The sequence below is a fragment of the Odontesthes bonariensis genome, chromosome 6, assembly GCF_027942865.1.
Source record: "Odontesthes bonariensis isolate fOdoBon6 chromosome 6, fOdoBon6.hap1, whole genome shotgun sequence".
NCBI classification, from domain to species: Eukaryota; Metazoa; Chordata; class Actinopteri; order Atheriniformes; family Atherinopsidae; genus Odontesthes; species Odontesthes bonariensis.
In genome coordinates, this window is record NC_134511.1 from 20,071,511 (window position 1) to 20,083,761 (window position 12,251).

The following is a 12,251-nucleotide window of genomic DNA, read 5'->3' on the forward strand; positions in this document are numbered from 1 at the left end:
AAAAGCCATCCCACTTGTGTCCAGAGAAAAACATTTTGATAAATACAAGGCAGATGTGCACCTTTTTCCTTTTTTTGGGGGGGGGGATCATACAGCGGGCGAACCACGACTGATGTCAGTGAAATAAGTCTGAGACGTCAGCCAAAGAGTAAGAAGAGGGCTCGTCTCTTTTTGACACCGTTCTGCTGAATCGTCTCGGTGACGCCCTTTTCCCCACGTCGATGTGAAAGCTTGCACAAATCAAACAAACAAACCCACCAAACCCAAAACAATTGTAAAAGTTAGTACACGTTTTATTGACCATAAATACAGTTTGCGCACCAAGCTAGAATCAACATTATTGTGTCCAAATTCAAAGCTGAAACACTACAACACATAGCAAAAAAAAAAAATCTGCATGACCAGTTCCTCCGACCATCTCACAGATGTAAAACATCTTCTCTTCTCGAGCATTTGCACAATAGAAGTCACATATTTATAGACATTTACAACTATCTACACTCAGGATTCCTACAAAGCATAGAAAAAATAAATTCCGTTACTTTTATCATTACATCATGTCTAGTAGTACTTGATTATAGAGCAAGCTTTCAGGCTTGACCACGTGTGGCATTTTGGCTGCATCTTTATCACAGCTTTCACTGCGGATGTTTTAAAAGCGTAAAGCAGTGGGTCCCTTCTTTTTCATCTGGGCTGAGTGGCAGATCCATCCATCCCTTTTTTGAAAGCCGTAAGCATTCGTGGGTTCTGTTTCAATTGCGCTTTCCAGACTTCCCGGAAAAATATCGATCAGACACGAACATGTCAGGCGACTTCTACCAGTCATCATACAGATGAGGGAAGGGCAACACAGAGGAGGTGTGTGCGTCCCCCCCCTCCCCCTCTCTAGGTCACAGTGTTGTTCATTGCCTCTATTAAAAGAGAGATTCAAGCTAAAACAATCAAATTTGAAGTATGCAGCACATGTTGGCAAATCGGAGGAGCAGAAGCATTCAGCGAGCAGCGACCCAGAGCGATGCTACACGAGGCACATTACAGAGGCAAGCTGGGGACTGGTTTCGCAGTGCGACTACAGTCTGGGGGACTTTAACTGGAAGTGAAAGTCACATCAGGAGACGGATGGGAGACGGGATCACTTCATCTAATTTGGTCTGGCTTTGCAGTGTCTCAGCTGTAGAAGCAGTTGTCTTTCTGTGCGAGGACAGCCAGCAACAATTGTACGTTTTGTCTGAAATTATTATTTATTCCTAAAAAAAAAAAAAAAAAAAAAAAAAAAAAAAAACAATCGTCTTAAGTCAGTTAAAAAACAAACAAAACAACTGAGCAACATATTGGCTAGAAGGCTATACAGCTGTAGGGATTCAGTCTGGGTTCAGAGAGGAGAATCCAGGCTCCGACGGTTTACTTTTAATAATATATGGTTCAAATGATTTATTCATTCACCTCTCCTCACGTCTTCTCCCCTTTCTTCTGAGCGTCTGATCTTGCTGCAGGGTATGAAAACGACGGCAGTTTAGCAGGAAGGGCGACTGGGTTTGATACAACTTCTACATCCGGTCAAACGTGTGTCTGCACACAGTAACCTCCTGCGTGTAACGTGCAGCAGGCAGGTGACTGTACCTCTGCCTGCTGTGACACTGTCTCCTCCCCACTCGTCATCTTGAGGAGCAGCTGTTTGCTCAGACAGTGGCCTCATAATAAACGAGGTGTGGCTACAGCAGGAGGCTAGAACAATATGCGAGGCCAGAAATCTTGCTTGCTGAGAGTTAGATTTAAACAGGTTGTGCACCTCTTGCCCTCGGTTCTAACTCCTTTCTTTCCAGTTTTTCACCTCACGTCAAAGGGAGGTTGCCAGGAAAGTCGCTTTCATGATCTGCACGTGGCCTTTAATGTTTGCAAGCATCTGCGCCGACTGCCCCAATCAGTGCTGCCTGATCGACGAGAAATCCAGAGGTGACAGATGTACAAACCTTGGTGGTTATTAATATTTAAAGAGGGATGGTGAGTAGTGGGAGCTGTTGAACAACAGCTGTTTCTGTTTCCTGACACTTGGTGGTACGCTCATGCTCATTGTTCTTTGTCTTCCCCTGCATCCTTTCTGTACCGAAAATAACGAGTCAATTCTCAGTGCGCTTCCACGGAATAGATTTCCTCTAGTTATGAAGCCATTGTCTCATCTTTCGCCTATTGATTTCCAGCTGGATAGTACCTTGCAGGGTGTAAGGAAGCAAGTGAATGAGCGCAGTTCAGATAAGTTCAGGTTCCCCTCGGAAAGACCGTATATTTTCTTTTCTTTAAACCTTAGGCAAACAAAAAAAAAAAATGGTAAAGCCTGTAGCAAAGACATTTGTCAATACATTTTTTTTTTTCCCTCTTTCTGGGTCAAAGATATGCCCTTTAAGGCATCACCAACTCCCTTTCCGATGAATTTCCCAGCAGCAGTTGTATCATCACTTAAATCTCTTGATCTATGAACAAAAGCTGTAGTGGTGAAAATAATGGATGTTGAAGTTGGAAGAAAAGTAAACCTGGGTTATAGACTCTTCTGTGGACTACAGAAGTTCCGGTTTTAAAAGAGTCACAGGGATTTCCCGAAGAGTGTAGGTCCTGTTTCACTTTGAAAGGGGGTTTTCCAGTGTCCGTGTGATGAAAGTCTGCAGTGTTGATCATTGGCTGAGAAAGTGTCGACGATGATGAGGCTACTGAGCAACTTTCAAAGGCCATTAACTGAAAAAAATGGAGGCATCTGGTATTTCTTCAAGTCTCCAGTTACGCATATTTGACACTCTGGCACATTATTGTATTTTCAAAAACCACATTGCACATTTTTTATTTACAACTATGTACTGATAGAAAAAAAAAAAAAAAAAAAACAAGGCAGCAAAGAGGTATGGCATATATTGCTTAACAGAAAAGTTGTTCTCAATGGACTTAAAAGTTTAAAACTTTGCAACTTCGATCTTTCAAACAAAAAAAAAAAAGAAAACAAAGAAAAATCTTCTTGAATGGCTAATGGACTGCGAAACACAGCTTAAGCCCGGTTGCCTTTGACTGATAAATGGTAGCCGTTCCTGATTACTGAACCTGTTCAGAGGCAGAGCTGTGAATCATCTCTCTGTCAGTGCTGCCTGCCGCAGCTGCCGGAGTTGTCCCTCCATGTCTGCTGCAGCTGCCGGAGGTGCTGAAAGGCTCTCTGGGTGATGTTAAGAGCTGGGTGGACCTTCCCCAGATTGGGCTCTCCGATCAGGGACAAACCGCACAATCCTAAGTAGGCGTGGAGTGGGTCTGGTGGAAGGGAAAAAGAGACGAAGCAAGCAGGAGAGTAGGAAAAGGAGAGAAGCAAGGTCAGAGATGGTAACATGTAAAAGCAGAAGCACTTGCATGTGAAAGGCCTCCGAGTCTTCCGAATAATCGTGCAGATGGTAGTTGTCACCTTAATTAGCATCACTGAATCATTAAAGCCATAATTTAATTTCCCCCAAAAAACATCCAGAATGCACAAGCACGCGGGAGCTTGTTTTTGTTGTAATGCACCTTTAAGTGCATATAAATAATGCACACAGGTTGGCCCCCTTGACCGTTTTCCTCCCTTGGGACGAGGGTAAAAAGCTGCACGGGCCAGTAAATGGACCAGTAATTGAATTATAATGAAATGACAGAGGATTGAAAAGAGACATCAGAATCCATCAGAGCACCATTAGCTGCTTCGATCAGGATTCAAATTCAAGGTTTCAAGGATTCAAGGTTTTCCAGTGAAGACGCTTCCGTGTGAAGATTTGATTAATAAGGACACTCTCGACTCATGTTCACATCAAACGTTTGTGACGGGCGTGGCCTCGAGAAAAAAAAAAAGAAGAAAAAAAAAAAGCCTCTGAATATAGCTCACTTTGAACCCTTTTAATCCAGTGAGGAGTGTGGGGGTACCGGAGAGAAGTCTGAAATGTCTCTGTCCCCGGTCTAGCCTGGTGAACTTCACATCATTACAACTAGTCATGCTTGTTGTGCTGATAAATGTGTCACTAAACCTTTACTTGTTCACTTGGTTATGACTAATCTATTATCAGTTTCTTCAAATTGTGATTATTTTAAGCCTCCCTTCAGAGCTTTAACATTTCCCCATCTAGCAACCCTGACTCCTAGAAAGAGAACGCAGGAGATCTACTCATAATCATGACTTGGGTTTCTAATTAAAAGACATTTTTTCTTGTCACTGAATTTTTGTGAAATCAAGGAATTAGATTGTTTGAGGGATCTAAGCAATTCTTTTGCTCGGAACATCTTACTGAGAGAGCACACATAGACGGCACCATAAAACAAAATGCCAGGGTTGGTTTTAGTCGGTAGAGACAACCAAACATATGCTCTCGAGCTCAGCAAAAAGTGACTTTTCTATAACATGTGCCTTTTTAAAGGACCTGGCTCGATACACAGCACCTTCTTTTGTCCCAGGTTAATGGGACTTTCTCATCTTCCTAGACCAGTTCCTGCATATCAGCAGCAGTGTGTGACACATAACTCCACTGCTATAGTCAACTATAGCCCCTTTCTTTCCTAAAACGCTCCTTTATTCAGTTACAGTCATAAAGCTTTGTCATGACACTGTCCATTTTTCCTCAGTTTCCTCCACCCACCCCCCCCCCGGTCTTATTCCTGTAATGCGAGGAGCTCGGTCTCCTGTGGCCTCAGGCCACCTATGAACAATCGCCTCATCAATTACACATTACAAGGGCAGGAGAGAGCACGCATGCACACACACGCACATGGGCCATTGAAGGTTAGGGTTACGAGAGATTTTTCCATTGATCTCAAGTAAAACTGGCAACCACGACTCCACCCTGACCTCGCCGCACCTGTGGAGGGCAAGGCAGAAACTAGGAAGGGAAATGCACTGAAACCGCTTGGATCCACCACCTTTTTGTTCTTTAGTGTGAGATCTTTGAAGCTGCAGAAAAGTGAACGGCAACCTCTTTCAGGCCCTTTTTTTTTTTTTTTTTTGTTAAATCCCTTAACATATATTTCTATATAAATAAATAAAAAGAGCAACACTGATGTGACATATATGCAGTATTACACTAAAGTTTATAATTCACAGGCAAGTTTCAGTGTTTATTTCTCCACCTCTGCATGTCTTGTCATTACCTGGGTGGCTGTCTGGCCACTTGGCGAAGCCCCCTACCAACCGATCCTGCGTGGACAGGATGAAGCTCCTGTTCTCTTCAAAGTTTGTGTACTGGAACACATCCAACAGCTGGGACAGGAGGCACAAGGATAGGATGAGAGAAAATAAATAAATAAAAATAAATCACAGAGGCCATATTACGAAATATGTTACATAGAAACAAAACGCACACATTTAACACAAATCGGACGGCTGCCAATTACTTTGTTTAATTGGTTTCTACAGGTTAAAATGATAATTTGGTTCCAAAGATGCAAGTTGTGTTTGTTGTGAGATAAAGAGGCTCATTTCATATCTCCTGCACATCTAAACCTGTGGTTTCAGCAGTGCAAGTATATACTAGGATATTAAAAACATGTTGCATGTGGTCTGTGGCGTATATACGCTTTCGTAACTTGAACGCCATATTTTGACCACACTGAAAATGTAGTAAAAAGTGAGAAAAATGTAACCGAATCAACTCAACTTGTCGATGCACGCAGGAGGGCCTGCGATCGCATGCAAAGCGTTTTGTTACATCTGCGTTTACCTCCAGCGTTGCTCCCACCCAGAAGGAGTAGCATGTGTCTACAGGTTTGTTGGGCCGCCCGTGAAAGCCGCTCTGCTGCCTCATGATACACCAGCGCCGGATCCCGTCCAGCTCCCGCTGACTCAGCGCCTCTTCTAGTCGGCCCATCAGACGCAAGGAAGCTATGGCGCAGTACGTCCAGCCGCCTGCACCCACAGACAGGCAGGAGCGCCACGCATGCAGTGCGTGTCAATACACAAATGAGTCCACTTAAATTCTGAATTCTGACAATGTATAAAAGCAGCCTTCTGACAAGTAGGGGATTGCACGGCTGCAGCAAAAACAGAGGGTGTGACGGCATGTGGGCACGCACACTGCCAAATGGCATGCTGCTACTCCAACTTTCACCTTTATTTGGAAATACAAGGACACAAAGCCATTTCACAATTCCCGAGACTATATGACAATAACTGAGGATGTTTTTCCAATACAATAATTGTATTTAATTTAATCAAGTTAATTCTATGTGCCGTGCCGTCAGAAATGCAAGGCTCGGGAATGAACGGTTTCTTTAAAGCTAAAAAGTTCATAAAAGCTTATCTGTGGCAAAGAAAACCTCGAAAAGGGTTGGGTGAAGAGATGTAAATCTGCCATCGTGTCACAGATGCCTCTAATAAAACAAGCCTGTTAGCCGGGGGCACAGGAAAGGGAAACAAAACCTTTTATTCCAACAGTGGGGGGCAATTAACTTTATAAAAAAAAAAAAAAAAAACATACCTTTCCAGCAATGTTTTGCATGATAAAACAAATGCAATCTTAATGTAATAAGTCTTCCTCAGAGGCCACAGCACATCATTCATTTGAAGATTATACTTTGGGAAAGTACACGACCTAAAAGGACGTCTAAAATGTTTAAATATGCAGGAAGTAGCCAGATAAAAAAATCTAAGTTCCTGCCCGGGCACATGGCTCTCTGTAATTCTATGTTTCACGCGCTGAACTACACAAGTATCAACGACACAACAAGACAAGACTAAAAGCACACCGTGTGGGAGGTCCTGGTGCTGAACAAACGCACACCTCAAGGGTGGATGGGTAACGGGCCTCATCTAAGCATTTATGCTCGTGTGTAATCGATCCTCAGAAAGCAGAGGCTCAACAGCCTCAAACCTGCGATCAAAGGAGCGCCATCACCGAGATGCAGCGGAATCTGCACCGCCGCACAGTTTTTATTTCAGCGACTGAATATACGTCTCCGCAGCACAGCATTAACGGGCGTGTGTGTGTAGGATGGAGGCTTTTGTGCGAGGATAATAAGGTTTAATTTGAGCGAGGGAGGGATTATTGAGAACAATGTGCTGTATCTACAGAGATGGATTTCAGTGGCTAATCCTTTAAAAGCAGCTACTCCCATCAGCCACTTTCATGCCTTGTGCTGCCACATCGCCAAAAGCACACGCAAAATCTTTTGGTGTGATATCAATTCTTTGAAATGAAAATCTAATTAAATGAAAGAAAAAAAATAATCTGGATTCATTAATATCTAAAATATATATATTCTCCCACGGGCTCCCAGGAGTTTAAATATTTACTCTTATTTCTCTATTGAACCCTGCCTCTGAAGCGTGTGAAGTTAACTCACCGTGAGACTCTCTCCCGGCTCCCTGGCCAAACCCGTTGTCATAGGACTGCGGAGGAAGAAAAACGGAGAAAGAAAAGAAAGAAATCAAATTACTGGGAATATCTTCCCATCAAGCAGAGCCCCAGTGGAGGCTGTCGTGGCATGTCGGGAACAATTAAAACAAAAACATTTTTAAAAAGGACGAATATACTCGTCCGAAATTATTTGAAAAAACTGAATGGAAAAAAAATGTCACCGTGAACAAACACCACCAGACGCTTTGGCCGACTTTGTGGATTGCAGAAATGTTCAAATGTGATGGGTCAGTATCAGAAAGACTCTTCCTTTTCGTTCTCACTGGTCACAACGGGAGGCACAACAGTCCTTTCCTCATTCTAACAGTGGTTTGTGCTGCAACCAGAGTGAAAGATGACTGCACTTTCTTTTTCTCTTTAATGGAACACAGCCTCTAAAAACAACTGACAATAATGTACGAAGAAGCTCTGCGACCTCATTTTGAGATTGCAAACATGGATATAGTTTTACGATTTCTTTAGAATAACTCTGGTTACACTGAAACTGTGACAAACGGTACTTTGAAGCAAAGTTACACGGAACAACGGTCTACTACAAGCAGCAGTTCAAACAAAACGTGCGAGCTAAACAACAGAGGGCAGCCGCATGGGAAAAACCAACAATGTTCAGTCCTCTTCCGACTGTCAGCTCGGATCGTCCCAAAAAAAAAAAAAAAGGCTTGTAATTGATGCCAGTCCCATCCAAACGTAAGTGGAACTTTCAGTGCGGTTGATAAACTTGGCCGAACACATAAACACACATCATCTCGCGCTTTCTGTAAATACATAGTCATTAAAAACCCAACAGGCTCCGCCAGAAACCCTTTGAAATCCAGCCAATGGATAAACATACTTTTCAGTGATAACATAAACGCATCTTTATTCCAATCAACCCTCTTTTCTCCATCTCCTAGTGTATGAATGTGGAAAAGACATTCATTTGAAATAGAGCAGTCTTGTGTTAAATGTCAAACTTAATATAAGCTGAAGCTGCTCTGGGGACCTGAACTGTACAAGAGACAGAGAAGACAATGCCTCTCACCGAGTGCTTTGATGTGTCCAACTCCCAGCAAAGCAAACACTGCGGATAAAATAAAGAACAGAATGTTTTTCTGCTGGTGGGGTGGAAAAGCTTCCTCTTTAAGACCGTGATGCATTGCTCAGGCGCCTCCATTTATTATAAATGAAGTATTTCTAGGCACGGCAGCTCCTCCTGAAGGTGGGTGGTCTATTCGTCTCATTCAAGTGTTGCAGCACTGCTCTGAATGGTGCAGAGCCGGCGGTGGTACACTTAGCAGACCGTTCTGTGGTCCCGGTCTCATTGTATTCATTCACTGGAGTTGGATGAAAAGCTGACAGTTTAACACCTCATTCCGTCTTTCAACATCTACTCACCAAACTTCCTCGGATGTACTCAATGGCCTTTTGGATGTCCATGCCTGACCAGTCGTCCAGCATGTAACAGATACTGGCTGCGCAGTAGATAAACCGTATGTCATTTTCACTTCCCTCTGGCACTGCATAGAAACTGAAAGCAAGACACAGAAAGCCATAAAAACAGAACCGTTACACAACTGGACATTAAGCTACTTTGTGATTGCAGAATATGTTTCATGTCGGGTCAAACAGAGAGAGCAAGTCAAATTAAAGGATATGTGTGACGCGAGACGCCGTTATGTTCCAGATGTGATACTATTCAAAGAAAAATGGATGGTGTCCGTGTGTTTATGAACACAAACAAAGAGCTACTGGCAGGGCGACAGGGGAACTGATGCAAGTGTTACTGATAAATGTTTAGAGTTGACAGAAACAGCAACGTCCAGTTTTATTTAAAAGGTAACCGTCATAAAGGAAAGTAGGCTGTGTGGAGCCTCTCTGATCCTCATTAGAATTTAGGATTCCAGAGTGCCAAAAGAGTCTGAGAAAAACAGATAAAAGGGGACATGTGTGCATGTTGCACTGGCAATCTAAGTAAGCCGTCTCCAAAAACAGTTGTAAAATACAACTAAATGGTCGCACACTTCATGTCGGTCCATGTTAAGACTGCTGTTGTTCATATTGTACATATTTAATTCAAGGTGAATGAAAGCATGAGTGAAAGTATGTGTGTACTGACCTGCCATCCTCCAACTGCAGTGCTCTGAGACCAGCCAGACAGGCCTGTTTGTCAACCCGACTCAGGTCATCTCCCAGTATAAGAAGCGAGCACAGGCCAGTGTAGGTCATAGCAACGTGGCCACTGTCATATGGATGGAGCACACCTGGACCCTGAGGAAAATATCAGAAAAGATAAGATACAACTGCTGAGGGGAAGGCAAAACAAAGAAAAAAAAGAAAGAGATCTGGGTATAAATTATTAAAAAAGGAAAAGAAAAAAAGGATTTGGAAATTAAGTGAAATGGACTACAATCAACTGTGCAAAACTATATATTAGACTAATGTGTAAGGAGGGAGTGCGTCAATTTAAAAACAAGCCAAAGTGTAAAAAGAAAGCGGGATGAGAAAGGTAGTACCTTAGTGCTATAAGGAATTCCAATATGTGAAGATCCTCTAAATCCACAGCGACTTAGGTTAGATTCTGGGGGAGAATGAGGGGAGGGCAGGGAAATTCAGCATTGTGTTGAACATCAAAAGAAACTAGAAAAATAAATAAATAAAGAGATGAAAAAAAACACTCCTCTGAATTACAGTCCCACCTCTTATTGTTCTTTTTTTTTTTTTAAAAACCAACCTTCAATAAGAGGCTGCAAAGATACCACCACCAAAAAAGAAACAAAAAGGTGCACTGCTGCCACCTGCTGGCAATGATAGAAGGAGCCACATAACAAACCCAATGAAATATCACATATCCGAGCGAGGACAAGGTGACTGTAGCTTCTAAGCATGTGTGCATCACTACATTCATGTGTCGATCTCTGACTTAAAGGCATATAACTGTGAAACCGCGTTGCCTTACATAATAGAAAGTAACTCCTGTACTCGTCTCCCCATTTAACACCAGTGCCCATCCAATATGCGTGCGTTTTCAGCTCTCTTCGCCCCGAAAAGCAGAAGCACATTTTACATACGTAGATGAATGTATACATACATATTTATCGAGTCAACACACCTGCAATTAGTTGGAAATCAACATCATACCCATCAACAAGACGTAAACTGCATTAGCATAGCGATAACGCATTAGGAAAGCACAGGTGCCTCCGAGGCTGTATTTTCACATCTAATGACCAAAAACTGCCAGACTCCAAACATATGGCAGCAGCAAAAACCAAGCCCAGTCAAGCAAGACCATCCCTCCATCATTTCTGTTGACGTCTTGAATAATTAATTACATGGACATCTAAGCAGATGGCGCAGAGTGGCTTGTTAGAGAAAAATAAATACAAAAGCAAGTCGTTAAAGACTGAAGAGCCAAACTCTCTCTTGACGAACAGCTGTAAAACTGCAACGGTTATGTGAGGACACCTGGGGGGCAGCGCTCCAGTTTAAAACCCAAAATGTAGGGGAAAAAAGAAAAAAAAAAAAAACTGTCACAAACTTTTAAGTTTGTCAACTTGGAAGAGGGCAAAACTACACAGATACTCCTCCCTGAGGATGACTGTAGCCACCTTAACATGCCCAAAGCTCCCAACAGTTCCCCGTCTCGTTCAACCTAACGACACAAACAGACTGTAGGAAAAGTATTTTGGTCTGGCATCATTTTTACACAAAACTCCTCAAAGTTAGGTTTTCCTTGATGTGACCGTCCATACACAACCACCCACCCAGGTTGTTCTCCCCTCTGGAATTGGGATACATTCGCGTTTGCTTTTCTAAGGTAGTGGTCCAGAAACTCACTTTTTGAGGGAAACACTGGAAAACTGGGTCTTTCTGAAGGCAGGCACAAGTAATACCAGTCTTTTTGGCTCGGTAAGGCAATGAGGAAGTATTTCATATCGTCTCAGACTGTAAAAAGTGAGATCTTAAACTTACTGTCATCTGCGGGCAGAACTTGCAGCGAGTATATCCACTCAATCAGGATGTCTCTATCAATCACATCAAGGGCGTCCAGTACGTCGAGACCAGACAGGGCAAAAAATGTGACAGTTAACCTGGAAAGATAGAAAATTGACTCACATTTTAATCTTTTCAAATTTGGAACACTGCATAACCCACAAATAAAACACGAAAGTCGCATAAATGCAAGGCCGTGACTACCCAACAAAGATCATGCATCTGTGTTGGTATTTATTTAATAAAAACATGGCTTTTAATAAAGGTTTATACAAATTGGATTAAACTTATCGCTAACTGTTATTTGAATTACATTTTGCAGGTAAAAGCAGTTAACCCAACTGCAAATATCAGCTGGAGTTACGGTATCTCTGCCCATCTTTACTATCTAATGTTAAGACAGGTTTGCTAAGTAGTACTAGCCTCCATTCAAATCTGCTGGTGAACCACAGCTAGCTCAGATGCTAGTCAAGTTCCTCAACAAAACACAGAAACTCGGGCACAAATCTTCTTTCCCGTAAACTCACCTGGTTGTTTCCAGCGATGCATACCTCTCAGGTAACACCTGGAGGGTTCTCTGAAAGAATCGTACATGTCGGTCTCTTAAGAAGTCTATTTGCTCAAATTCTTCAAACTGGTTCGCCCTTTCCGCCATCTTTGTATCCGCACCTATGAGGAATCATTTCCGGTGCGCTTGTTATTTCAAAATAAACGTTCCCAATACGTTAAAGCTCATGCACAGTAGACAAAACATTTTCCCAGTTCTTAAATAATGTCTTAATTGTGCGAGACGGTCCGATAGTTGAAAATGAAAACTTTTGGAACAATTTACGTAAAAAACAACAAACAAAATAAAAACACTAAAGAGTACGAACA

General features: G+C 42.4%; 1 protein-coding gene across 1 annotated transcript; it reads right to left on the minus strand.

The window, feature by feature from the left end:
- Nucleotides 1-272: 272 nt before the first annotated feature.
- Nucleotides 273-12,042, minus strand: pggt1b (protein geranylgeranyltransferase type I, beta subunit). Its single transcript, XM_075467799.1, has 9 exons — nt 11,903-12,042; nt 11,355-11,473; nt 9,896-9,960; nt 9,499-9,650; nt 8,778-8,910; nt 7,330-7,375; nt 5,709-5,893; nt 5,140-5,248; nt 273-3,285 (listed from the first exon to the last, which is right to left on the minus strand). The coding sequence occupies exons 1-9, from the start codon at nt 12,028-12,030 to the stop codon at nt 3,119-3,121; spliced, it is 1,104 nt and encodes a 367-aa protein (XP_075323914.1). The 5' UTR covers nt 12,031-12,042; the 3' UTR covers nt 273-3,118.
- Nucleotides 12,043-12,251: the final 209 nt, after the last annotated feature.

What these genes read in the sequence shown, in the direction of transcription:
- pggt1b (XM_075467799.1), bottom strand. Translation starts at nt 12,030, where the DNA reads ATGGCGGAAAGGGCGAACCAGTTTGAAGAATTTGAGCAAATAGACTTC. An exon ending in GCATCGCTGGAAACAACCAG is followed by an intron (nt 11,474 to 11,902) that starts GTGAGTTTACGG and finishes CTATCTTTCCAG; the next exon opens with GTTAACTGTCACATTTTTTG. An exon ending in CTGCAGTTGGAGGATGGCAG is followed by an intron (nt 8,911 to 9,498) that starts GTCAGTACACAC and finishes TCTTGCTTTCAG; the next exon opens with TTTCTATGCAGTGCCAGAGG.